The sequence below is a fragment of the Pundamilia nyererei genome, unplaced genomic scaffold (assembly GCF_000239375.1).
Source record: "Pundamilia nyererei isolate P.nyererei 1_Seehausen unplaced genomic scaffold, PunNye1.0 scaffold00060, whole genome shotgun sequence".
Classification (NCBI taxonomy): domain Eukaryota; kingdom Metazoa; phylum Chordata; class Actinopteri; order Cichliformes; family Cichlidae; genus Pundamilia; species Pundamilia nyererei.
The window spans coordinates 132,807-156,657 of record NW_005187461.1 but is presented as its reverse complement, the minus strand read 5'-3'; the positions used below and the strand labels follow the sequence as shown (position 1 = coordinate 156,657).

The 23,851-nt window shown below is 46.6% G+C and overlaps 3 protein-coding genes across 7 annotated transcripts in view; 1 reads left to right on the top strand and 2 right to left on the bottom strand.

Moving 5' to 3' along the window:
• elmo3 (engulfment and cell motility 3) overlaps positions 1-14,419 on the top strand; it is a 19,917-nt gene extending 5,498 nt beyond the window's left edge. For both annotated transcript variants that reach the window (XM_005734731.1, XM_005734730.1), the window contains exons 3-21: positions 1,311-1,351; positions 1,435-1,507; positions 2,663-2,713; positions 2,892-3,061; positions 3,246-3,345; positions 3,420-3,571; positions 3,890-3,968; positions 4,822-4,872; positions 4,968-5,090; positions 5,416-5,538; positions 5,624-5,728; positions 5,897-6,005; positions 6,081-6,217; positions 10,546-10,709; positions 12,037-12,149; positions 12,228-12,332; positions 12,828-12,907; positions 13,254-13,334; positions 13,427-14,419. In XM_005734731.1, coding sequence (XP_005734788.1) covers positions 1,311-1,351; positions 1,435-1,507; positions 2,663-2,713; positions 2,892-3,061; positions 3,246-3,345; positions 3,420-3,571; positions 3,890-3,968; positions 4,822-4,872; positions 4,968-5,090; positions 5,416-5,538; positions 5,624-5,728; positions 5,897-6,005; positions 6,081-6,217; positions 10,546-10,709; positions 12,037-12,149; positions 12,228-12,332; positions 12,828-12,907; positions 13,254-13,334; positions 13,427-13,639 — 2,070 coding nt within the window. In that variant the 3' untranslated portion in view covers positions 13,640-14,419. The remainder of the gene's footprint in view (positions 1-1,310; positions 1,352-1,434; positions 1,508-2,662; positions 2,714-2,891; positions 3,062-3,245; positions 3,346-3,419; positions 3,572-3,889; positions 3,969-4,821; positions 4,873-4,967; positions 5,091-5,415; positions 5,539-5,623; positions 5,729-5,896; positions 6,006-6,080; positions 6,218-10,545; positions 10,710-12,036; positions 12,150-12,227; positions 12,333-12,827; positions 12,908-13,253; positions 13,335-13,426) is intronic.
• On the bottom strand, positions 14,415-19,092 carry fbxl9 (F-box and leucine rich repeat protein). The gene is made up of 11 exons (XM_005734734.2): positions 18,769-19,092; positions 18,471-18,572; positions 18,255-18,389; positions 17,326-17,505; positions 16,945-17,250; positions 16,652-16,868; positions 16,237-16,394; positions 15,947-16,162; positions 15,664-15,876; positions 15,370-15,587; positions 14,415-15,283 (listed from the first exon to the last, which is right to left on the bottom strand). The coding sequence occupies exons 1-11, from the start codon at positions 18,832-18,834 to the stop codon at positions 15,115-15,117; spliced, it is 1,980 nt and encodes a 659-aa protein (XP_005734791.1). The 5' UTR covers positions 18,835-19,092; the 3' UTR covers positions 14,415-15,114.
• A 1,670-nt stretch (positions 19,093-20,762) lies between these two features.
• Positions 20,763-23,851, bottom strand: part of LOC102206288 (cyclic nucleotide-gated cation channel beta-1) — a 21,559-nt gene continuing 18,470 nt past the window's right edge. For all 4 annotated transcript variants that reach the window (XM_005734726.1, XM_005734728.1, XM_005734729.1 and 1 more), the window contains 7 exons: positions 23,426-23,585; positions 23,245-23,342; positions 23,033-23,116; positions 22,797-22,915; positions 22,414-22,560; positions 21,190-21,388; positions 20,763-21,105 (listed from right to left, as the gene is read on the bottom strand). In XM_005734726.1, coding sequence (XP_005734783.1) covers positions 20,872-21,105; positions 21,190-21,388; positions 22,414-22,560; positions 22,797-22,915; positions 23,033-23,116; positions 23,245-23,342; positions 23,426-23,585 — 1,041 coding nt within the window. In that variant the 3' untranslated portion in view covers positions 20,763-20,871. The remainder of the gene's footprint in view (positions 21,106-21,189; positions 21,389-22,413; positions 22,561-22,796; positions 22,916-23,032; positions 23,117-23,244; positions 23,343-23,425; positions 23,586-23,851) is intronic.

The following is a 23,851-nucleotide window of genomic DNA, read 5'->3' as shown; positions in this document are numbered from 1 at the left end:
GTGCGTGCGTGCGTGCGTGCGTGCGTGTGTGTGTGTCGATGGTGATGATCCCCACTTCCTTACCGCTGTGGTTTGAAACAGCTGCTATAACATGACATGTTTAAACTAGCTGTCAGAATAACACTCGGCTCCCGACTGTAAACGTGATGTAAGACTAACAGTTAAACTCAAATGTTCCCACTTCCTGCTGCATCCTACACAAACTTCATGAAGCACATGTTGATATAATATCACAGAAGTCACGCCCCTTTCATGCGTTTCTCAGTGATGCTGTGGAAAGAGCTGCAGCTCACTTTCTCCCTGCGTCTGCCTTCACTTCAAATTTGCACAGTGAACGTGCACCGATGTGAGTTTTCAGCTTCCTTTCAGTCGCTCTTGTTGGCGACTCACATGACCGGACTCTGCGGTCTGTCTCTTGCTTGCTCGTGCCTCGGGAGTGACTCTTTCACGTGAACGTGTTGTTATTAATACACTTGTTACTCGTTCTGGGGTTTGTGTTGATATGAGCCATAAAGTGTGAAAGCTAAAGTAAAAAGTGTTTCATAGCAGTGATGGCTTTCTGTGATTGTGGGGAAGTTTTCCATACGTTTCCCAGAAACTTGGGGGAAGTTGTTTCCTTGCGCAAGACAGTTAAGTCTAGAGTGTACAGCAGGGCCGGCTGTGAGGTCTCCGAGTTGCACACTAGCGTCGGCTTAACCAGGTTCCCAGCCAGCGCCTTTCACCCACTATTTGAACAGCTGATAATCTCATCGGGATTATTCTTAGAGGAACCGTCACAATAAGTTATTCAGGAGTGTTACTTTGGGCCTTTCTTGACACAAAATAGTTTCGTTTTAAATCGCGACCAATTCTACCTCGCCAGGAAAACTTCCCATTGGCCCGAGCGTTTCCAGCAGACGCATCTGATTCGTTGACCCTCTTTGCTGCCACTAATGACAGACCGTCCACCGGGTCAACCACAGAACCTGAAGACATTTTGACAGGGTAACCACAGGGCTGACCACTAATAGCAGGATAGCTGAGAGGCAGACATGGAAGTAGTCTGGCTTTTATTTCCGTACAGAGAGGACTCTGGGCACCGAGGGCAACATTGTTCACAGAGTGTCGGCGAGCTTTCCTCTGCCCAGCAAACAAGGTTTCCAGCCAGCGGGAATAGTTGTGGAACCGCGATCCCATAACAGCATGTCATTACTGAAGCATGAATTCGGCTCCCTGACAGAGAAACATAGTAGTTGTGCAGCAGGTGTGTGTCTTTTATGCTGCGTCTGCATGCATGTGTGACTAAGTGCTGTTTTGTTGTGTCTCTGCAGAAAAAACCTCTGTCTGCTGTGATAAAGGAGGTGTGCGACGGGTAAGTCTGCGATGGAGGTTGGAGGTTGTTTTGCTTGACATCATCGTGCTTCATTGGTCACACTGGTGTGTGTGTGTGTGTAGATGGAATCTCCCCGGGTCCGAGAACTACGCCCTGCAGTATGCTGACGGAGTGCAGATGTACATCACCGAATCGGTCAGTCGGCAACAGTCAACACAAAAACGTCTGTCGTTGGCTCAGGTTTCTGCAAAAACGTCAAGTACCAGACCCGAGTCAGCCTTCCAGATGTTTCCATGGTTACGAGATAAGCATCTATCTCTGCCACTAGATCAGTGAATCACTACTTTGTCAGCACTTCGCCTGCGTTTACGAGCGTCTCCCTGGAGCTCAGTCATCAAAGACGAGCGTGAAACAGGAAAAACAGAAGCTAAAGCGAGAAGCAGCTTCACTCAGATTCCTCTCGAAAGGTTGCTGCTGAAGCTTTCCTGCTCTGAGATAAGACTATCGTCCCATCAGGAAAAATGCAGACGAGGCTTCTGCAGCTCCTTTACAGTTAGCGTAGGGATGGTAAGCTTCAGGCTTTTGCAGTGATCACGTAGTTAAACACACATGTTTCAGTTTAAGGTTGGCTTCTTGAGGAGTCTGTGGAACAGAGGCGGTCTAATAATGGTGCTGATTATTTCCTGCTTTTAGTGGCAGACTTCAGAAATGTGCATGTTAATATTATCAGCAGTCAGGTGGTCGGTGGGTTGGAGCCCAGGCAGGGCCCGTTGGTTTTCTCTGAGCTCTGTTTCTCCGACCACCAAAAACCGCTAACGTGCTGGGTTCATCCTGTCTGCACAGGCCAGTGGCAGCCTCACAAAACACAGACTCGATTGCAAAGATTTTACTTTGTGCTTAATAAATGTTAAGAAGAAGAACAGCAGAAGCTCTTGGCTGCAGCAAAGCTGCACGGCTCATTTGTAAGTGGCACGACGAACAGGGACTGAGACGCTTTATTGGAGATGAGGTGTAAATTTGGGCTGAAATATTTTGTCACATCTGTGTTCACGTGCATTCAGTCTTAATGTTCTGCTCTAGACTTAAAAGCCAAACAGGGTCACGGTGCAAACAGCAGCCCGAGCCCCAGACGGCCCGCTAACCCCGTTTTAACGTTGGTCTGTTTGGCCTTTGGTAAATAAACAGTACATATGCAGGATGAGTCATTCTTTGATAATGTGAGGAATGAGCTTCTCGTTGACGTCTTGAGCCTCTGTGCCTGGATGTGCAGTCCTCTGATAGACACAGATTATTGTTGGTGTTCTCCTTAAACCTTTTCTCCGTGTCTGCCTGCTTGTTTGTGCGTCGTAGAATCGTCTGGACATTAAGAACGGCTGCATCCTGCGTCTGACCAAGGCACCGGTGAGTCTGCAGCCTGTTTCACCTTCTTCTCCCTCTAACACAGCGAGAGGCTACGTTCTGCTACGTGCTGACCAGCTAGAGCTCCAGAAGTCTAAACTGTCGCATCAGAGCTCGATGGATGACTTTTCTGAGCCCGTGTGTTTCTCTGTGTGTGTTTCGTTGGCGTGGATGAACTCAGGGCCGCTGCGCGGAGGATTTGTTCAAGGGTATCCAGAGCTCAGACGCAGGCGTGCGCTGCGATTCGCTGAAGGAACTGGCGAGCGTTTCAACAGACGTGACCTTTGCTCAGGAGTTCATCAGCCGAGACGGACACCTCTTATTGGTCAAGATTGTAGAAGACTCTAATGAGTTAGTATCCTCGTCAGATATCACCGACTGATTCATTGAAGCTCTTTTCTGTGATGGTAGCAGCAACACGATTGGCTGAGTTCGATGCAACGCTTTACTGTTACTGACTTTAAAGCACCAACGGCATCACTGATCGTGTCCGTGTGAATGTCTCATGCTTGCCTCTTTTTACTGTGTCATTCAGGAGTAATGTGATCATGACGCACACGCTGACGGGGTTCATGGAGCTGATGGATCATGGGATCGTTTCATGGGAGAACCTCTCTTCTGTCTTCATCAAAAAGGTCCCCGCTGCTCTCCGCACGCCTCTCGCGCGTTTTTTGAGTTTGATTTTCTGAAGCTCACGTTTCTCCCTCAGATCGCCGGCTTTGTGAACGCCAAGTCGACGGACGCCTCGATACAGCAGGTGTGCTTGGACATCCTGGAGAGCATGGTGCTCAGCAGCCACAGCCTTTTCCTGCAGGTCAAACAGGAAATCACCATGGAGAGGCTCATTGCTCACCTGCAGGTGTAAGTAGTTTATCACGCAACAAGTCACACTCGCTTGGTGTCTGTTGCATCTTAAAGTTCAAAATCATTAATCAGCATCATTTGCTTTCGCTTAATCTGGCACAAAGATATAGTGTCACGTGAAACGCGTTCGAGTAATGCAACGAGGTCACAGCATTGTTTCTGTAACAGGAAGTTTTAAATATGTAAACTGTCCAGTTTTTACTGCACGAGTGTAGCGATACGAGAACTGAAATCTGTCAAAGGAGCATGCACGCATTTCCATGTGGCTGCAAAGCTGTAAAAATAATGTTTTTGTGTGTCTCTAACCTTTTTCAGGACAAATCAGCAGATACAAACCAAAGCCATGGCCTTACTCATGGCCCTGCTGCAAACAGCCGGAGACTTGGACCGAAAGGTGCCTCTGCTACTTTCAAACCTTTCATGCACTTCCTCTTTTCCACACTAGTAAAACTTCAAAGCGCGCAGATGATCAGGTGTTTTAGTTTGGCTCGCAGTTCGTCCTCGGTGTTTGCCTCCAGGCAGCACCGTGCACACTGTTCATCAGCAGTAACCTTAAAAGTTTGGCTTTTCTATCGCAGGATGTCAGATTCAGGTGCTTCTTCACTGATACTCATACATGTGTCCTAGTGACAGCTTTTAAGGATCAAAAACATTTAAACTTGATGCTTTGTGTGAATATGTGACCTTGTGAGTCTGTGGGCTGAAAGTATGTGTTAGTGTAGCTGATGTAGGCGTCCCTCAGGTGAAAGGTGGCTGTAGTTCTGGGCCACAGCAGAACGGAGCTGCACTTGTTCCTGGAATAATTTCATTCTCTTTGTTTTTATCTCATAATCTGAGGAGACTGTAGCTGCACATGTGCCTCGGGGTGAAGGACAGTTGCTGTTCATGCGTGTCAGAATCCCACAGGCACCGTCTGCAGACAGTCGAGTCTTTCTGCGCCTCTGCTCCTCTCTCCATGTGCACAAACGCTTCCTTCATTCGGCTCTTTTCTCTCAGGCTCTCTTTGTTACTTCCTCACTTTTACATCAGGTCAACAAACCCACCCTTCTTATCAGCAAAATAGTTGCGAACAAAAACGCGGTTGAGTCAGAGATGCACGTACCAGCAAGCAGCGATTTCGTCACAGAGGTCAAAGTCCCTCAGGCTGATCCTCCTGCCCTACGCTGCCTGTCGACACTATATCGCCACCCGGTGGTAGAAGCAGGTCTCTGCAGTCCAGTGACACACGCGCTCTTCTTGTTTTACAGGATATGTTTGATTTCCTGACTAAGAAGAATGTCCGTCAGTACATATATAAGGTGAATTATCTTCACGTGTACGATCACGTTTCACAAATTCTTTTAATAATGATGAAATATAAAATGTATTCATGTCAAATGTGTGTCTCTGGCAGAATATAATCCACAGTTCTGGTTCAGTCCAAGACGAGATGGCCCACTACCTCTATGTCCTACAGTCGGTTACCTTGAATCTCCAGGAGCCCCGCATGAGGACACCTCTGGACTGTTGCAGCCAGGTGAGCCGCAACACAGCGGGTCAGGTTTCAGGGAGCTCGGAAAGAAATGCGTCCGGACTTTAGGTTTCCTTGAAGACGTTTCATCCGAGAAGCTTCTTCAGGTGTAAGAGTAAGGCCCACGTCCAGACGCCTTTCTTTCCGAGCTCCTTAGACTACGATGACCTTCACAGACATGTTAAAGCCACGCCCGGTCGGCTGCACATTTATGTTTTGACATTTATAATCCTGAAATCTTATGAATAAAATACCGTTTCTAATGTTCTGTCGCGCTCAGAAACGTAAAGATTCTAACAGCCCACTGTGTGTCTGCCTGCTTTCACCTCAGGAACAAAGAGACATCCTTCACGGTCTGAGGCAGGCAGCCTTCGAGACAGAAAGCGAGAACAGTCTGAGTCACGAACGACGGCGTTCGCTCTGTGCTAAAGAGTTCAGGAAGCTGGGCTTTTCTGTAAGCGTGAGATCGTGCACGGTAACTGTTTGTCTGCCAGCTTTTCTCTCGTTTGTATGTGACACTTTGTCTTCCTTCCTTTCAGAATAATAGCAACCCCGGTCAGGACTTGTCACGAACGCCTCCTGGTCTCTTAGCTTTGGACACCATGTATTACTTTGCCACACGTTATCCCGACGCCTACAGCAGGGTGAGCATGACTTATCTGCAGTTTAGTTAGACATAGAAAACCTCTGCTGCTGCATGTTAAATGAAAAAATGATCGAGTACAAGCGGCTGCGTTTGTTACGTGAGCTCAAAAATCAGGTGACTGCATAATAAACGCTCAGCTTAGTTTCCGTTCTGTCTCTGTCGTCAGTTTGTCTTGGAGAACAGCAGTCGAGAGGACAAACACGAGTGTCCCTTTGCCAGGAGCAGCATCCAGCTCACGCTCATTCTGTGTGAAATCCTTCGGATCGGAGAGCCACGTCAGTCTGATCTCTTACGCGCTGCGATCTCTGCTCGCTCTTGTTCGAGCTCTAATTAATTTTGTCTGTTCACAGCCTCGGAGACGGGGTCCGACTACCACCCCATCTTCTTCAGTCAGGACCGGCTGATGGAGGAGCTTTTCTGCGTCTGCATTCAGCTGCTCAACAAGACCTGGAAAGAGATGAGAGCCACACAGGAAGACTTTGACAAGGTACAGCAGCAGAGGCGCTCGCTTTGCTAGAAGGAACTCAGTCCTCGTACACCGGGCAGTTCTCACATAGACGGGAGAGTTTGCTCTGGTCGTTGGCTGTGGCAGTGTGTGACCCGGTGACGTGGGGTACGTCAGATCCAAACCGTCCACGACCACATGTGGGATGTTTGCTAAATGCAGTGACAGTCAGTCTCACTTTCCCACGGAGTACTTGGAGTCATTTGCGGTACACCCAACCACAAAAACGCTTCCATAAATCAGAAAACAATGAGTGGAATCGAGCCGGTGACCAAACTGAAGTGAACGGTGGCTTTTTGTAAATTCTTCTATGTGACATTCGTCGTTTTACACAATAGCACCATGAGTTGGAACGAAAACACAGCTCTTCATGTTATATATGCTAGATGCATGTGTGTGGTCGGGAACAAAACACTTTATTATATTCATAGCACACAGTCATACATGCATACGAGTGATGTGTTTAGCAATCGTGCACTCGTGGATGCATCGGAGGAAACTGTGCTTCAGTGTCCAACCCAAGGATGCTTCATCGTGCAGACCGGAGGAGTCAGAGAGGGAACCGCTGGCTCAGGAAGTTCAAGGGTAGTACAAGGTGTCATCAGAAAGTTCAAGAATCAAAGAACGTTACCTTATTTAAATATAGTCAGGCAGACAGAGGTCAGTAGTCCCCCCCACCACGGGTATTTGTGCAAGCTATGCTGGATCTCTTCTGGTGAGCTTTTGTTCAGGAAGTAGAACAAATGTGGTGAATAGACTGCTCCACAGTTAATCCCATTTCTGCCGAACAATACAAATCAGTTGCACTCTGAATAAACGGGAGTTGAAATCAGAGTTCAAAAATTCAATCCAATTTTATTTATACAGCAACAGTCTCCTCAAGGCGCTTTGCATCGTAGACGCCCGACCTTTTTTGTGCCACGGACGGTTTAATGTCAGACAATATTTTCAGACTGACAAACCCAACAATCATATGACCCCCTATGAGCAAACACTTTGGCGACAGTGGGAAGGAAAAACTCCCTTTTAACAGGAAGAAACCTCCAGCAGAACCAGGCTCAGGGAGGGGCGGGGCCATCTGCTGTGATTGGTTGGGGTGAGAGAAGGAAGACAGGATAAAGACATGCTGTGGAAAAATGCAAATTCTTGCCCCTCAGTTGATGTTTCTTATTCGAACCGCTGCAGAAAATTGTGGTCAAAGCTAGAGATGACCCGCCAAATTAAAATTGAGGCCAGTGTGCAGTAAAATGTAATTTAAGGTCCGTGGAGAAGCCGCAGACTGCAGGTGGTCAGAACTGGACTTCCGGGGAATGATCTGAGAATAGCTGCACTTTAATCCCTGTGGTCATGTGGGTGACCTTGCATGGGTTGAATGGGAGACCTTGAATCCATTAAGGCCCACTGGTGGACTGTTTTGATCACACCTCACAGGGTGTTTCCACTCAGTTATCTTAATGAACTGCGACACAAGTAAATAAAAATGCTGATATAGTAAAAATGAAGCACAGAGACTGAAATTTAAAGCAGAATGCTTTAAATTCAATTTTAATTGTACATTTGTCTAAGTTTGTATTTTGGTGGGTTGGATTGGTTCTCCTTCCCCGCCCCGCCCCCACACGCACAGTTAGCTTTGTGGTTTAAGCCGAGCTGGCGGCAGAGCGCTCTCATCTGGGAGAAATACTGAGAACTCAACAATCCTTCATCCACACAGTGCTCATAGAACTCTGTGACCTTTTGACCTCTCCGGTGCAGGCCAGTGTCCTGTGTGCCAGACCAGCAGACTGGCCTTTTGTTTCTGCTCGTGTCCAACCTCCCAGGGTGCTTTGAGGCAAGGACAAAGCAGCATTAGGTGGACAAAGAGAACCGCGGCGAACGGCAGAAACGGAGGGAGAAGGAAACGAGGAAAACAAAGCACCCAGGGCATCGGCAGTAATGACACGACAACAGAGGGGAACGTAAAACCTCTGGAAACGATGTGAGAGGGAGAGAAGGAAAAGGTTCGAAGGGAGCAGCAAAGAAGAAGGAAAGCTGAGGCTGTGACGGCGATGTCGCTTATTTAGGTTTTAGTTGCATGTGCGCCTCCAACATTAAGAAATCTCCTCAGTCCAGCTGTGTTATGATCTGAACAGCCGTCCTCCGCTAACACACATACGCACACTTAGCGTCCGCGAACACGCTGCCAAACAGAGAGACAGCTGCCGTCGCTCCTATTGGCCCACTGAGCTAAACGACAGAGGGGCCGGACCCGGCTGGGCGTGTGCATGTGAGCACCGGGGTGTCTGTTTACCAAACACTCAAAGGCCTCTGCTGTCATAGGTGATCTCACTCTGACTCCGCGTCATCCCCGTCACGTTTCTGTGACTGACCGAGGGTGAAAATTGAAGCCAGGGTTTTAAAATAATCGTCTGTTGAGGAGGAAGAATGGAGGTAAGAGAGTAGTTTTTAACTAACTGGTAACACAGAGGCCAATATGAAGTATTGTAGTACAGAAGTGATTCATACATCAAAGGCTAAAAGGTTTTTTGTTTGTTTTCAATGTGTGACACTAGAAGCTGTTAATAAATCGTTACGATGTGTCGATTAGATTTATTGTCGTTACACGTGTATAAACACACGGCAATGAAATGCAGTTTGCATCTAATCAGAAGAGCAATAGGAGCAGATTGCATACAGATAAGGGCAGCATAGAAGGTGGGAACAGTTACGTACAGATGTGTACAGATGAGTGGTAAACAGATGTACAGTGGTGGGAGCGCAGACCGTGTCATGTGATTGCTGCTGGACGATGAGTTTATTTTGGCTCTGAGGACGTGAGCGGGGAGCCGCGCTGTGAAACCGTTTCGTGTTCTGTACGACGGTCTGGATTTCACAGATTGCGTTTCCACTGCTGCGGGACAAAAACGGCTTCGCTGTCGTCTGCAGTCACAAACACTTTGGTCACGTTTCACATTCTTCGAGGACATTTGTGAGACCGAGCGATTACTCTGAGCTTTGAGAATGAGTCGAGGCTTATCGACACTTTAGACGCTGATTGTTTGCAGTCAATCAAATTGGGCGTGAACAGGAATGATCTAGGTCAGCTGCGTTCATGAGGGGGTGTGACCGCAGCGGCGCAGAGTTGGCTCGGTCTTTTAACACTATTGATTTTTATATAGATTTTCCACTTTTACGACTGAAGGAACCATAGATTTAACACGTATGTCACTGCCCTGAGCGCTGAGGGTCACCTCCCGTCTCTGTGTGAGCGTCACTTTAACGAGTAGAAACACAGACTGAAGCACGGAGCTTCAGAAAACGCTGGGCAATTCAGTCTGACCACCATCTCAATAAAAACAAAGAATAAAGTAAAAATTGAACTAAAGAAACACTTTACAGGTAACGATAGAAACCAGTCAGTCTGTCATCGAGCAGCACGAACCGTTTCCCACACAAAGACGACGACCTTACCAGTGTATGTATCAAGACAGACCATTAAAGCAGCTGCTGGGTGGAGACCACCCTCACCAACTCCTGATGCATGAACATTTTATTCTGCAAGCAGAAACCGAGAGCTCGAGGGGTTTGCTCCTAACCTCAACCCCCTGAACCCCACACGACCGACAGGTGAGCTGTGGACAATAAGAGACGGGACAAGAACAAACTATTATTCTTCACCTTTAACATTCAGCAGCTTAATAGAAGAACGTGAAAGAATTTGAGGAGCAGTTTTTGTCTCGAGGGTGCGCGAGACTCGAGCTCGGGGATACTGCTAACGCTGTCCCTGTTACTCACATCCTGCTCATCAAAGCAGCGCATACAGAACGTGTTGCAATAACAGAGTGATAAAAATTCTATCAAATATTCTTAGAAACACTGAAAACTTTCAGCTTCTGCAAAAATAAATTCTTTGTTGTCTTCGTTTAACCGCAGTTTCTCGTGTTTTTATCAGATTTAAGCTGCGAGTCGAGCGTTCCCAAATATTTACACAACTTGGAGTCTCACTGTGTGTGATTCTGGCCTTCGGTTTACCGCCATCTTTCCTGTAACCAGTGATTAACTCCTTAGTCTTAGTCACATTAAGGTCAAGGACGTTATGATGGCACCGTTTGACAAATGCAAGCAAGGCCACCGTGTGAGCGCGTGCGTGGAGAGGATATCGCACTGATGACTGAGCGGCTCTGAGTCTTCTTTTGCCCACATAATGTTCAACCATTGTGCACAAACGTGTTAAATAGGCAGGCTGACATGCCCTGGTTATGTCAAAGCCAAGCCGTGAAACACCAATCCCTATCACACCAACAGCATGTCTGTGCTCCCATATCTGTCCTCAGGTGATGCAGGTGGTGAGGGAGCAGATCACCAGGACTCTGTCGAGTAAGCCGACCTCCTTGGAGCTCTTCAAGAACAAAGTTAACGCTCTGAACTACAGCGAGATCCTCAAACTGCGGCAGACGGAACGACTGCACCAGGAAGAGACTCTGGCTCCGCCTGTGCTGTGAGCATCAGCAGGTTTACGTGCTGCGTACCGGTCTGTGTTAAAGGAGTTGCCATGTGCACCAACTGTCCTATAGTCTGTATAAACAGATGTCTGTCTATCTGTAGGCAGGAGCCAGGTCTACTGGTTATGGATGAGTGTTGTACAGTCACGTTCGAGTGGGCACACATGGTAAATCCATCTGTACTGCAGGCGAGCCGAGGCCCACCGCGGTGTGATAAACGGATAGGTTGTTTAAAAGCTGCCAGCATTCATCGGATCAGATGAGCGCCCACTGCTTCCCAGATTGACTTCTTGCCTTTTACAGTTGAACTCATTTACTTTCTGCATGTCACAGAAATGTCGAGGTCTGCAGTTCCCGCCGTGTAGCATCCCTGGCTGAATGATGGTCTCTTATACTGATGCTTCAGAGGTTTTATTGGAAATGGTTTTATTGAAACATTCAGTGAAGACACCGTAAGAGCTAGGAGCAAAACAAAGCCAGCAATATTTATACCATAACATTAAAGGAAACACATTTCCCCTGCTCACATATAGCATATGCATCAAATTTACATCATTCAATTCATTGTATCACCTCACTAACTTACAGCTACACATAAAGGTCAAGGTTAACAACACAAACTCTATTAAACGACATGTTGGTTGCACGTAACTTATTCCGTTAAAGGAAACATTAACAAACCTTGTGCCACTGTCAGCCAGGTACTAATTGGCAAAGGAAACGTACATATTTTTCACTTTAAGGCACACTATTTACCATATCCTAAAAGAAACCTTACTAACAAGCCCTTTAACGGTTTTGCGCCAGTTTCCTGTTTCAAAATAAAAGCCTGGATTTCAAAATAAAACCGAAGTACCTTTCAAACAAACGTGAAAATATTTACCAAATTTAAAGGTCATTTACACGCCGTCTGTACTGCTTCAGTCATGCAAAGATCAGATTTGTAACAGAATAGAAGCTTGAAATAAACGAGCTCAGGTTCAGTGTGTTTGTGATCCACACACAGTTCGGCTGAGCGTCCCGTGTGTTGACCCCACATTCTGGAAACGATTCAATAAAAACGGAGTTTGTTTTTTGTTAAACTGTCCGATCAGCTGTTCTGCTGACGACTCCAAATAGTTTCCACCCGTATGGAGCAACCAGCAGGTCATACTGGTGTTTGTCACTAAACACTCGGTGTAACAGTTCTGCTGCTTGATTTTTGATTAGATTTGAATAAATGTCATCTGGGCAATAGTGACGATTTATGTCTTAGAACAACGAGAAAACTGCTTGTGACGTTTTCAGAATAATTTTATAGCTCTTTGCTGCTTTTCTTTCCAGTGAACTCAAAGAGCGGCTGAAGCCGGAGCTGCTCGAGTTGATCCGGCAGCAGAGACTCAACAGGCTGTGTCAGGGCACGATGTTCAGGAAGATCAGCAGCCGACGCAGACAGGGTGAGAGCGCTCACAGGCTCGCGTGCAGCGAACGGCAGACTGAGCGCGTCAGGCTAACCCGCGTCTTTGTCTCTTCAGATAAACTGTGGTACTGTCGCTTGTCGCCCAATCACAAAATGCTTCACTACGGCGATGTGGAGGAAGACACGGAAAATCCACCAATAGAAACACTGCAGGAGAAGAGTGAGTTCAGTTTTTCTACACCAAATGGCTCGAGCCATATTCATGCTTAGGTTTATCCGTTAAAATGAAATTGTGAGAAACTGTCATGTGTGGAATTCCAGTTTATTATGCTCATTGATTAATCTTAATAATCATCAAGCATCAGTGCCCAACAAACCCTGATACAAAGTGCAGAACAGTGCAGGTGTGTTGAGCCGCTGATCAATTCAGTTTTATTTACACAGCAACAGTCGCCTCGAGGTGCTTTATATTGTAAGGTAGACCCCACAGTAATGCATGCAGAGGAAAACCCAACAGTCTTTTTTGGTGACAGTGGGAAGGAAAAACTTCCTTTTAACAGGAAGACTCCTCAGGGAGGGGCGGGGCCACCTGCAGCTACCGCTTGGCACTGACGACTCTTTGTTATTCAAAACAGAAGAAGGAAGTAATATGACTCCGACAGATGGTTTTTATTGTCTGAAGTATGTTAACCATATGTGTGTTTTGACGCTTCAGTTCCAGTCGCAGATATCAAAGGCTTGCTGACGGGTAAAGACTGTCCTCACATGAAGGAGAACAAAGGCAAACAGAATAAGGTCAGCTGTTTCACCTTCTCAGTACCGTGGTGATCACCTCCCGCTGTAGGTGGTGTGGACAGTCAAGGGAGAAATATGGAGAGAAACTAAACATGGCTTAAGGAAATAAGATGCAGGTCCATCGATGGGCACAGAAGGACCTCCCTCACTCAGGGTATCTGGGGTCACGCTGAGGCGTTCCCAGGCCAGGTGAGAGATGTGGTCTCTCCAGCGTGAAGTCCTCACCAAGCACACTGGGATGTCTCTGATGCTCTCGAGCTTCTTTCTGTTTAACAATGATTCTTGTTACTGGTGATGATTGATAACAAGTGTGGACGGGGAATGTCTCACTGAGCTTTCTCTGTAGGAGGTCCTCGATCTGGCATTCAGCATCACGTACGACGTAGAGGAGTACAGCCTGAACTTCATCGCCCCGTCCAGAACCGACGTGAGTCTAAACGCTGCTCCGTTACCTCCTTCAGTTTCTTTGTGATATACGGTGAAGAAACAAAATCTAACCAGCTTCCACTACGTCTTCAGTTCTGCCTGTGGACGGACGGACTGAGCGTGCTCCTCGGCCGGGAGATGAGCAGCGAATCGATGCGGAGTGAGCTGGAGATCCTCCTGTCTATGGAGATTAAGCTCCGCCTCCTAGATCTGGAGAACGTTCCCATACCCGACAACGCTCCGGTCGTTCCCAAACCTCCGAGCAACTTCAACTTCTGCTACGACTTCAGCCAGACGGAACAATGAGCGCGTGGCTGTGTAAATATGTGTGAAACGAGACGTTGGTGTGGGCGGAGCTGCGCGTGCACGCGCTTGTCATCTTAATCGCAGATTTATAACTTTGACGCTTGAGTTTTCTTATTTTAAACATCCAAGTGAAACGAGTGAAGCAGGAACAATGTTTGTGTGACGCACGTCTGCTCCTCCCTGCACTCAAACCTTCACACAGGTACCGAGCAAAATGTAATTCAATACTTTTTAATATAACCACTCAAGTAATGGTACTTTACACTTGTTTTACAATCATTTTATATTTTTGAATTCTCTAAATGTGTGTGAGTTTTTAAAGAGGGCATTAACTACAACACGGTACGTCGTTTATTCTCCAGCACATCAGACATACAGCAGGTGTTCAGTGTTACGCAGCTTCATGCACCTGCAGGCACTCGTCTTCATGTGGATCTCAGCAGCTCTGGAGCAGAGATGCATCAAATGATTTTGAATCGTTGTTGCAAACAGGCACACGTCCCTCTGTCACAATCACACGGTACCACATGCGTTGGATGACTTCTGGCTTTTTGGATCAAATTTCATTGTAACTTTAAAACTGATGCTTTTTGTCCACGGCTGGTTTTGTAATGTGAGCACTCAGTGGCGCCACCTGGAGGAGCTACTGGGGAACTGACTGATTTCGTTTCAGCACAGCTGCTCCACACTGACACACTGACCTCTGGGATAATGTCCACGTTGATCATGTGCTTTGATTTAATTCACATGAATAAAAACATTTGATTTATACAGCAAAAAGCCAAACTTTGGTTTATTTATAAAAGACACCTTTGCACACTTTGGTCCATGATGAGTACTCCCTCTGTCTCAGTGCTACAACAGCGTCCACAGTGGGCTGGAGTGGAAATGAAACTCGCTAGTTTTGGCATGATGCTCCCTTTCCAAGAACATGTGACACTCTATGATTAAAACCCTGATTTACTTTGTTTTAATCTAAAAGATGAAGTTGGGGAAACGTTTTCACTCCACAGCTTTAGCAGCATCAAAGTGTCCCATCCTACATCCTGCTCTTAACAACATCACTGAGCAAACACGCAAAGACTGCCAGCATTAAAACAAGGAAATGGAGCGTCGCTGGCATCGGTCTACAACAATCTACGTCTGTGACAGTAATTCATTTAAAAGCACCTCAAAGAATTTAAATATAAAGTTTTTCGAACAGTAAATACATGAAATGCTGACTACTTTCTTCCTCCTGTGGTGCTCGTGTGTTGCCGTCTTCGCCTTCCTTTGAAATCTTTAAAAATAACCTTTGGTCCAAACTGGTGATTCCTACTCCACACAGGAGCAGATATTTACTCGAGAGATGACATAATTAGGTCCTTGCACAAAATATTGACATGTGCCAAAAGCTCAGCTGAGAGCAGACTATAGTCAGCAGGTTTTCTTCTTTTTCAAGTCCCAGCAGCCTCTCAGGATGTTCACTCAGCCTGTCAGAGGCTTAGGCTAAGATCAGCCCCACCTATGAACTTGTAGTGGAGATTCTCCAGGAAGGGCAGCTGTGTCTGGAGGAAGTCCACTGCTGCTACGGAGATGTTGTTGCACCTGGAGATGTCGAGCGTCCTCAGACGTTTGCAGTGCTGCACCAGGAGGAGCAGGGATCTGCGGGGTTTAGAGTGCAAACAGCGTAAGAATTTGATGGCTTTCCGATGAGCTGCAGCTACTTGCGAGGCGTGTGTGCTAATCACCTATCGGTGATGTTATTACAGCAGGAGAGGTAGAGATGTTGCAGTCTGGGGAGGTAGGGCGCAGCCTGCGCCACGCCGCGGTCGCTGATACCTGGGCAGTGGCTGAGCACGAGACTAGTGAGACTGCGGCAGTGACGCGCCGTCGACACCAAGCTGTCGTCTGTGATCTCCGGCAGCATGGAGAGAGACAGATGGTGGAGATCTGGGAAACGCATCACCTGAGAGAGGAGAACAGAGCTTTTCAAATATTTTGCATTCCAGACTGGAACCTTCTGCTGCCCGTCCTCCTCCTACCTGAGTGATGCTGCTGTCCGTCAGTTTGGAGCAGGCAGAGAGGTCCAGTTCCTGCAGCCTGCTGAGAGCTAAAAGAGAAGCTCCAGCCTGCTGTCTGAACTGCTCCAGGTCATTCGGAGTCACTAGCTTGGGTCGCTCCTCGAAAGGCAAGCGAGGAGGCTTGAAGAAGCCCATGTTGCCAAAAGTCCGGGTGAACCTGGGCCCCTTGTCTCCCTGTTAGAGCGAATTATTATAACAACCACACGTGCTTAGAGCAGAACAGACACAAAGCTGTGATTCTCACCGTCTCCTCGTCAGGCTCACATTTGGCTCTTTGCACCATTCCCAGCAGACCCCAGTCTGTCACTTCTTTACACCAGCCGAGCCGCAGCACCACCAGCTTCTGCAGGTAGGTGGCGACGGCGCACACGGACAGGTCAGTCACATTACTGCAGGACGTCAGGTCAAGCTCGCAGAGAGTGTCCCCGAGCAGCTGGGCGAGAAAGAAAACTGCAGGATCCTAAAAGAAAGGCAGGAAGCTAAGATTTTTCCGTCTGGTTTAAACCGAACGAAGCGACGCGGACAATGACCGACCCTGATGTAGGTGCAGCTCCTGAGGTTGAGCGTCTCTAGCTGTCGTCTGGCAGCATTGGATCCCTTCAAGCCTTTCACCATCTCTGTTCCATTGATGTGCAGACACTCGGACAGGTCCAGAGAGCGCAGGGAGGGCAACAACAGCAGGTCCGACAGGCCTGTTGGTAACACGATGTTAATCACATGGAGGCAGTGCGATGAGCTGCGAGCGTGAAACTAATAACCGAGCATCATAAACTTGCAGTTCTATTCAAATACAAAAATGCTGATTATTTCGTTTGTTTTCCCCTTAAAGCTGCTTTTAGTTTGTTCCATCATCGTGATTACGGTCACTCCAAAGATAATATCAAATATAAAAATGATCACACTGGGTGACAATTTCAGTTAAATACACAAGAACGTGCACGGGGGGAACCTTTTTCTGTGATCCTCCAGTCCTGCGACAATGAGAGGTGCGTCAGTGACCTCAGACCTCGCGCTATGGCCTCCACAGACCTGCTGGTCAGCTCCGTGCAGCCGCTGATGTCCAGTTTGAGGAGGCTTGGCTGGTGCTTCACCAGAACTTCCACCGAGTAGTTGGTCAGCTCCTTACAGCCGTGCAGGATCAGCTCCTCTAAAAACAAACCCTGAACCTGCAACACAGAATTACAGCTCTCAGTGGAAGTATTCTTAGTGATGCTGAAACTTGTGCTGTGCCAACATCCCGACCTGTGCAACAGTGCGCAGCGACTCAGGGGTGATGGATGTCCTGCTGAGGTCCAGAGCTACGAGGGTGGATTTCTGCTCCATCAACAACCTCCTCAAGTTCCTAAGCGACAGCAGAGCTGAAGAGTCCTCGACGGCCCCCACCGGGCACCCTCGATACGGGTCAAACTCAAAAGCAATATGGCAGCCAGCCAGCGAGAGCCGACGGAGACGCGGCGTGCATCCGGTCAGCCGGTTGAAGGTGAGGTCAGACAGGTAACGGAGGTCAGACAGGTCCAGCTCTTCCAGACCACACAGTGCTGACCGCACCTGGAAGCAGATTATGATTTTTTTTAAATTTCTCGTTTGAATTGTTCAGATTGTTTATTGCCCGTCTCCACCCACCTGCTGTCTGTGCTCCTCCCTGGAGAGGAATGCTCCAGACATGAAGAGGCTGTCCAGACCTCTGAGGTCCAACCTGCGGAGGGAGGAAAGCCGAGGGAGCAGGGCCAGCAGGGAAGCCTCTGTTATGCTGCTTCCAGGCAGGGCCAGGCTCTCCAGTTTAGGGCCCAGGCAAAGGCCCACCTGAGGAGGAAGCAACACAAAACAGGAAGGTTGGCAAAGGTACAGCTGCTGTTTCAGTCAGTGGGAAACAGGGTGGGCTCACTGCTGCCCTGTTGGCCACGTCAGTCTTGGCAAAAAGCATTTTAATCTAAATGAGACTTTTATGTGAATTAACAAGAACAATTATAACATCTGCATGCCATAAAAAAATGTATTATCACCTAAAGCTTAAAATCCACACGCTGGCCTGACACCAACACAGGTGGACTAAACTTGGTCCTTATCTTCGTGTGATAATCCAGCGTGTGTTTAGTGGGGAACTTGGTGCTTACACGTTCACACACACAGACGCACATGATTGTGATAAGCATGAATTATTAAGTAATGACCACAGCTGCTCTGAACTTTGGCGTTCATTTATGGCCTGTCACGTGTTTATCCTTGTGACAGGAAATTAAAATAATAAGGCTGTGATATATATTTATATAAAAATGTTAAAACAACGCTAGTGTTTTTCTAAGATGACTAGAGTCCAGACAAATCCACTGTAAAAAAGTTTCCATTGCCCGGAGGTGTGTGAATTATGTGAGCCTACCAGGAAGCGTATGACTGCTTGTTTGTGGGTTTGTCATCACATGACGTCAGGAATATAGTTTCACAGAAGGAGCAATGGATGCTGAGATATTTTTAGGTACTAAACACAACAAAAAACCACCTGTACCCCTAATATGTGTCAGACAGGAGCTGTTTAATTCGTCAGAGTACTGCACCTCCAGCAGCAGCGATCTGGAGATGCTGAAGCCATCGAGCTGGCTGATTATCAGGCTGCAGCGTGGCTTTCGGCCCAGACCCCTGATGAGCTCCAGGGACGAGGCCGAAGCCGGGAAGCGGAAGGTGACGTTCCTCTGCAATTTGAAAAAAAACACAGTTAAAATGTGCAGCCACCTTTCAATTCATCGTCTCTGTTGTGGTCTGGGGAGAGTGACCTGGAAGCGGGGGTCCTGGCTGGCACTGTACCAGCTACGGCAGACCAGCGAGGCTTCCTTCCTGTCTGCAGCGTGGAGAAAACTCAGGATGTAAACTACGACCTGCAGATTGAGACAGAAATGCTGGATTAGATTAAACATCCGCGAAGAGCTCGATCCGAACCAGGCTCACCTGAGAGCATTTTATCAGCTCCAGCGAGAGCACACTCGACAGGTACAGCAGGTCATGCGCAGTAGCTGACTGCCATTAGAACACTGTTACTGTAGCTCACGAGCACTGGGTTTGTATTGCACTCACCTCCACGGGCAGCGCAGGAGTGTCCACTGCGTCCTCCCCGTCGCTGTCTCCCATCGTCCAGACCATCTGTGACTCAGCTAGCCAAACAGTAGCTATCGTGAACTAAGTTTAGCCTTTAAGCTAATGCGTCCACAGCACAGAGAAACGGTGTCGCCCGTGAACTAATAATTACAGCTTTCCTTTCATTACAAGCTGCGTTACCTGCTGTCGTTCCCCTGAAAGCCCCTTTACGTTCGGCTCTGTGCGCGCTCAGTCCCTTCAGGTGCGATCAGCTGACCGCAGAGGAGGCGCTGATGACGTCAGGGGGCGGGGCGCTGTGTTTTTTCCAGCACGCTTGGTACCGACGAGCTTTGATCTGATTTGTTTTTGACGCTTTGACCTAAATGTGTGGAAAGTGTTCCGTTTACCCCACACAGACGATGGTGCGGCCCAGAAGAAGCGGTTAGCTGTTAGAGCCCAATCAGAAAGGCTTTTGTTGCCAAATGCTGAGCAGGTCTACAACAGTATTGCTTCGGTACTTAGTGCAAAACATAAGAAAACTTAAAAGTGCAAAGCGGATCGATATATACATGAATGCAGGTGATGATCTGTGCAAAAATGGAACAGATATAACTGTGGGTCAATAACACGCCGCAAAAATACTAAACATCCGCAGTGAAAGTTAACGTTTGGAAAATCTTGCAAAAACATTTAAAATGACTTCATGCAGAAAAATGTCCCCTGTATGAGAGAAGACCGCAACTTTACTGTGGGGATTGGCTGTTAAGAATTAATTAACCCACGTATTGACCTGCAGAAAATAAAATAAAAACAAAGATATTAACTAGATTTATCATTCAAGCCCCTCCCCCCCCCAACAAATACTACAAACCTCCAGTTTAATACCAGTAAAGTTAAAATATGTTGGAACAAACACCAGCAAGTAAAAATGTCAAATTTGTTCTTGATTTGAACCAAGAACCAGATCCTGGTCTGAGGTTAGTGTTTCAACCACCAGAACTAACTGGTTTCACGTCCTGTTGCTTCCTGTTTAGTTTCGGTCTTTTTCTCTTTTTACCTTTATGACAAGTCAAAGACAAGAACAGATGCTAAAATATGACGAAAACTCATTTGTTTCAATAAAATTTACTCGAAAAAACAGGCCTTTGTCGATGATTCCTTTCTATGGTCTGGCAGTACAGATCGCTGCTTTGTGGCTACAGTTAGCACATCTATACAAAAGTACTGCTGTGCGATTATATTAAGCATTTACAGCACAAGTGAAGCATTTTGCATTTCTACAGTTATTGCAGTCTTGTGACAACACAACCAGCACAGTGACTTAAAATTAAACTGTGAGAGCTAAATAAATACAAAAACAGATATATTTACATTATTGTACAAAACAAAAGAAAACATAAAAAGATCGACCGTAGTGAGGTTAATTCCATCAGTAGGCTGGTTCTTAGTACATAGTAATAAACTGTTTGCTTTACAATTACACATGTATCATGTATCAATGTGTAAAATATGCTGAAGTTAGGAGATGTTGCTACAACCTTACCCAGTATCTTTGTTCAAAACAAAACTTACACCAACACAACACAGAGTCAGACATGTAAGGCATCTTTCAAGTTTACAAAAAGAATCCGTGAACATTCAGCAAACAACAACAGCAAAAACATTTTCTCCTTTCCTGTTTCACAGAAAGACAACAAGTTCAATCCTGCAGAATTTACTCATCGTAGCTACAATGAATTTACTCACATAAACTCAGTGCAGACGATGAAAATGGGCCAGAAATCGTGGGACTGACAGTTTCCTGTTACATTAGATGAGCTATAAAACTTAACTAGTACAATGTGTTAAATGCATTAGGCTATAATTATAGATATTATTATTTAACGATCATTCAAACTATTGAGACCCTCCCTGAGTTTCTTCCTGTTAAAGGGGAGTTTTTCCTTCCCACTGTCGCCAAGTTCTTGCTCATAGGGGGGGAATCTGATTACTGAGGTTTTCTCTCTAATATCATCGAGTCTTTCCCCTAAAGCGCCTTGAGGCAGCAGCTATTGGGATTTGGCGCTATACAATTGAAAATACATTTAAATAAATAGAAAGTAATCACGACTTTTTTTCTTTCCTCTTCCCGTTTCCTTCATCATCACTGATTGGCTCCTTCGTGACTGTGTCGCTGTGGCACTCAGAGGGTGACTGAGGCATCGCAGAGTACTGACACCGGGAAGCAGAGCGAAATGTCGGAGAGCCGGCAGACATGGGTGATGGCGTGTCCACTTCCCTGTCAGGTTCCAAGCTGGAGGCGGGGGATGGAGGTGGGAGGGGGGAGGAGATGGACGGCTGGGAAGGGAAGAGGAGAGTAAATAAATCTTCTATTCAAAGTAGATGATTTGCTGGGTTAGCTCAGGGTTTGAGCATGTTTACCTGTAAGGAGATGCTGGACTTGTTCGTCTTCTCTTTGACTTTTGCCAAAGCGCCTTTAAGTCCCGACGATCTCTCCGTCATCTCAAGAGCTGCTTTCAACAGTTTGGGCGTCTCTGCCCTGACAGGAGCTGCTGGTACCAGAGGGGGTTCCTTAGCCTCTTCTTTAGGTTCAGGTTTCTTTCCTTTGTTAAGCATCTTCCTGTGTTTGAGACAAGGATAATCCGGCTAACGACAACTGTAAGCAGAAAAAAGGGGGAACTCGAGCTGCCCTGCATAGTCATACCTTCTTGGGAAAGCAAAATGTTTTAGCGGTTTTCCAATCTGGTTTTAAACCCTTTCATAACACTGAATCAGCCCTTTTAAAGGTTTTCAATGACATATTTTTAGCTACTGATGCTGGGACTGTGCTGCGTTTGATACAGTGGATCCTTTTACTCTCTCCTTTGGAGCACTGGGTGGGCATTAGGGGCACAGCACTGGAGTGGCGAACTTTCTGTGTCGTCCTCCGCTCCCCTCTTGTGTGGTGTCCCACAGGGCTCAGTTCTAGGCCCCCTCCTCTTTTCTTTATATCTGCTTCCTCTTGGTTCTGTACTGAGAAAGCACAGCATTGCTTTCCACTTGTATGCTGATGACTGTCAGATCTATGTCCCTCTAAAGAAAAAAGGCAGATTCCACACAGCCCAGTGTGTTAAACCAGCTGTCACAAACCTGGGGGTCAAAGTGGACTGTGATCTGAAGTCTGACAGTCAGATTAAGGCAGTGGTAAAATCGAGCTTCTTTCAGCTGAGGCAGCTGGCTAACATAAAGCCAGTTCTTTCACAGCAGCACTTTGAGACAGTGATCCACGCCTCTGTTAGCGGTCGGCTGGATTACTGTAATAAAATTCTTTTAAACCTCTCCATGGCCTTGCCCCATCTTATCTCTCTGAGCTAAGATGTTGTTTTCTTGCTTGTTTTCTTTTAATACAGGGCTGTTTTAATTTTTATGTATTATGTGTTGTATATATTTATTAATTTTTGCTGTTTTCTGTTATTCTTTTGTTTTTAACTGATTTTCTGTACAGCACTTTGGTCCTGTGCTGGGTGTTTTAAAGTGCTTTTGGATTGATAGCTACTTGAACTGATGATGGGTGGCCGACAGCACCGGAGCGTTTGATGAGCTGGCAGTGAGGGGAAATCATACAGTACAGATACAGGACAAATATTATTTCTATTCATATTCAACCTGGCTTTCTTGCGCAGCAGTTTCTTGGACTCTGGATAGTGGACCAGGATCTCATTCAGGTCTTTTTTGTCCAGGATGAATAGATTGGCAAAGCCATGAGCAATCACATTGGCTGTGCGCCTGTTACCACCGCCGACTGCAAGCAAGCTACCAAACAAAGAGCACTGTGGTTAAAAACAGCATTATTTAAAAGAAAGGTGCATTTTTACATTTCAGGAAAGAGGAATTTCTCTATAAGTGTAACTGTTTGATTTGATGTATAAAATGGTTCTGGGACCTTGGAGTGTGACCATCACAGTTTTTGGCTCTGTGCTTGTCTGCATGTGTGAAAACACGAACTCTGTTTGAAAACTTTTACTCTTAATTGTGCGCCACGTCTTTACCTGATTTCTCCAAAGACTGATCCTGCTCTAAGAGTGACAAATACAGTCTTCCCATCTGGGCCTCCAACCACCTGCACCTCTCCAGCCTTTATGATATACATCTCCCGACCCACCTCGCCCTTAGACAAGTGAAATACCCGAGCCAGGTGATTAGACAGAGATCAAGCAAAAAACATCAAGCTGAAAATATTTGACATGATTCATACACCAGAACATGGAGAAATAAGCACATGTACCTTTTTGCAGACATAATCCCCCGGGAGATAGACGACAGAGCGCAGGCTTTTTAGCATGTCGAAAATCATCTGTCTGTCACAACCCTGTCAGGAGGGAGAGCCAAAATAAAACAACCTCGGCGTCACTTCTCCAGATGCATAAAAGTATTTTAAAAAGGGAGATTAAGTGAAGCCTACCAGTATGTTCTACATTTTGTATTTCTAATTCCTACCTGAAAAAGAGGGACTTTGCTCACAATGGAGTAGCTGACATCTATCGCTATGTCCAGACGCATTTTATCTGGCAGCTGATTCAGCAGCTCCTGCTCGTCTGGACGGTAAAGGAAGAAGCAAAGGGTCAGGTGTGACTGAAATGAATGCAAGATGAATGCAAATATATCACGTCCTGCTCACCCAGCATGCCTTGTGATTGCCAGGTATAGTTATACCAGGTTTTGACCCGGTTCTGGACGTCTCTCGGGATGCGGTAGGAGGACATGTATTTAATAGTGCTGTCCATGCAGCTGCGGTAGTAGGTTTGACTTGCTGTAGCTGCACCGACAACATCGCGCATCTGACAGACAAATGAGCAAAATGAGGATTTTTAGTGTCCCGAAACAATCACAAGCTTTTAATGTTACACACGTTTGCCCCCTTTCTGATTTCTTTTTCGATATTTGTCACATTTAAATGTTTCAGATCATGAGAGCAGCCCCAGACCATCACGCTACCACTGTGGACCGTTTGTATGATGCTCTGTGTTAGTCTTACACCCGCCCACACAATATTTCCCCAAAGTCTTGACAATCATCCAGACTTTTTTTCACTCCTTTGGAAGCT

Bases quoted from the DNA above. Each gene is read 5' to 3' on its own strand.
- fbxl9 (XM_005734734.2), bottom strand. From the start codon at position 18,834: ATGGTCTGGACGATGGGAGACAGCGACGGGGAGGACGCAGTGGACACT. The intron at 18,390-18,470 runs GTCACTCTCCCC...TTCAAATTGCAG, and splicing joins GCCAGGACCCCCGCTTCCAG to AGGAACGTCACCTTCCGCTT. The intron at 17,251-17,325 runs GTGGGTGGAGAC...ATCTGCTTCCAG, and splicing joins GGGAGGAGCACAGACAGCAG to GTGCGGTCAGCACTGTGTGG.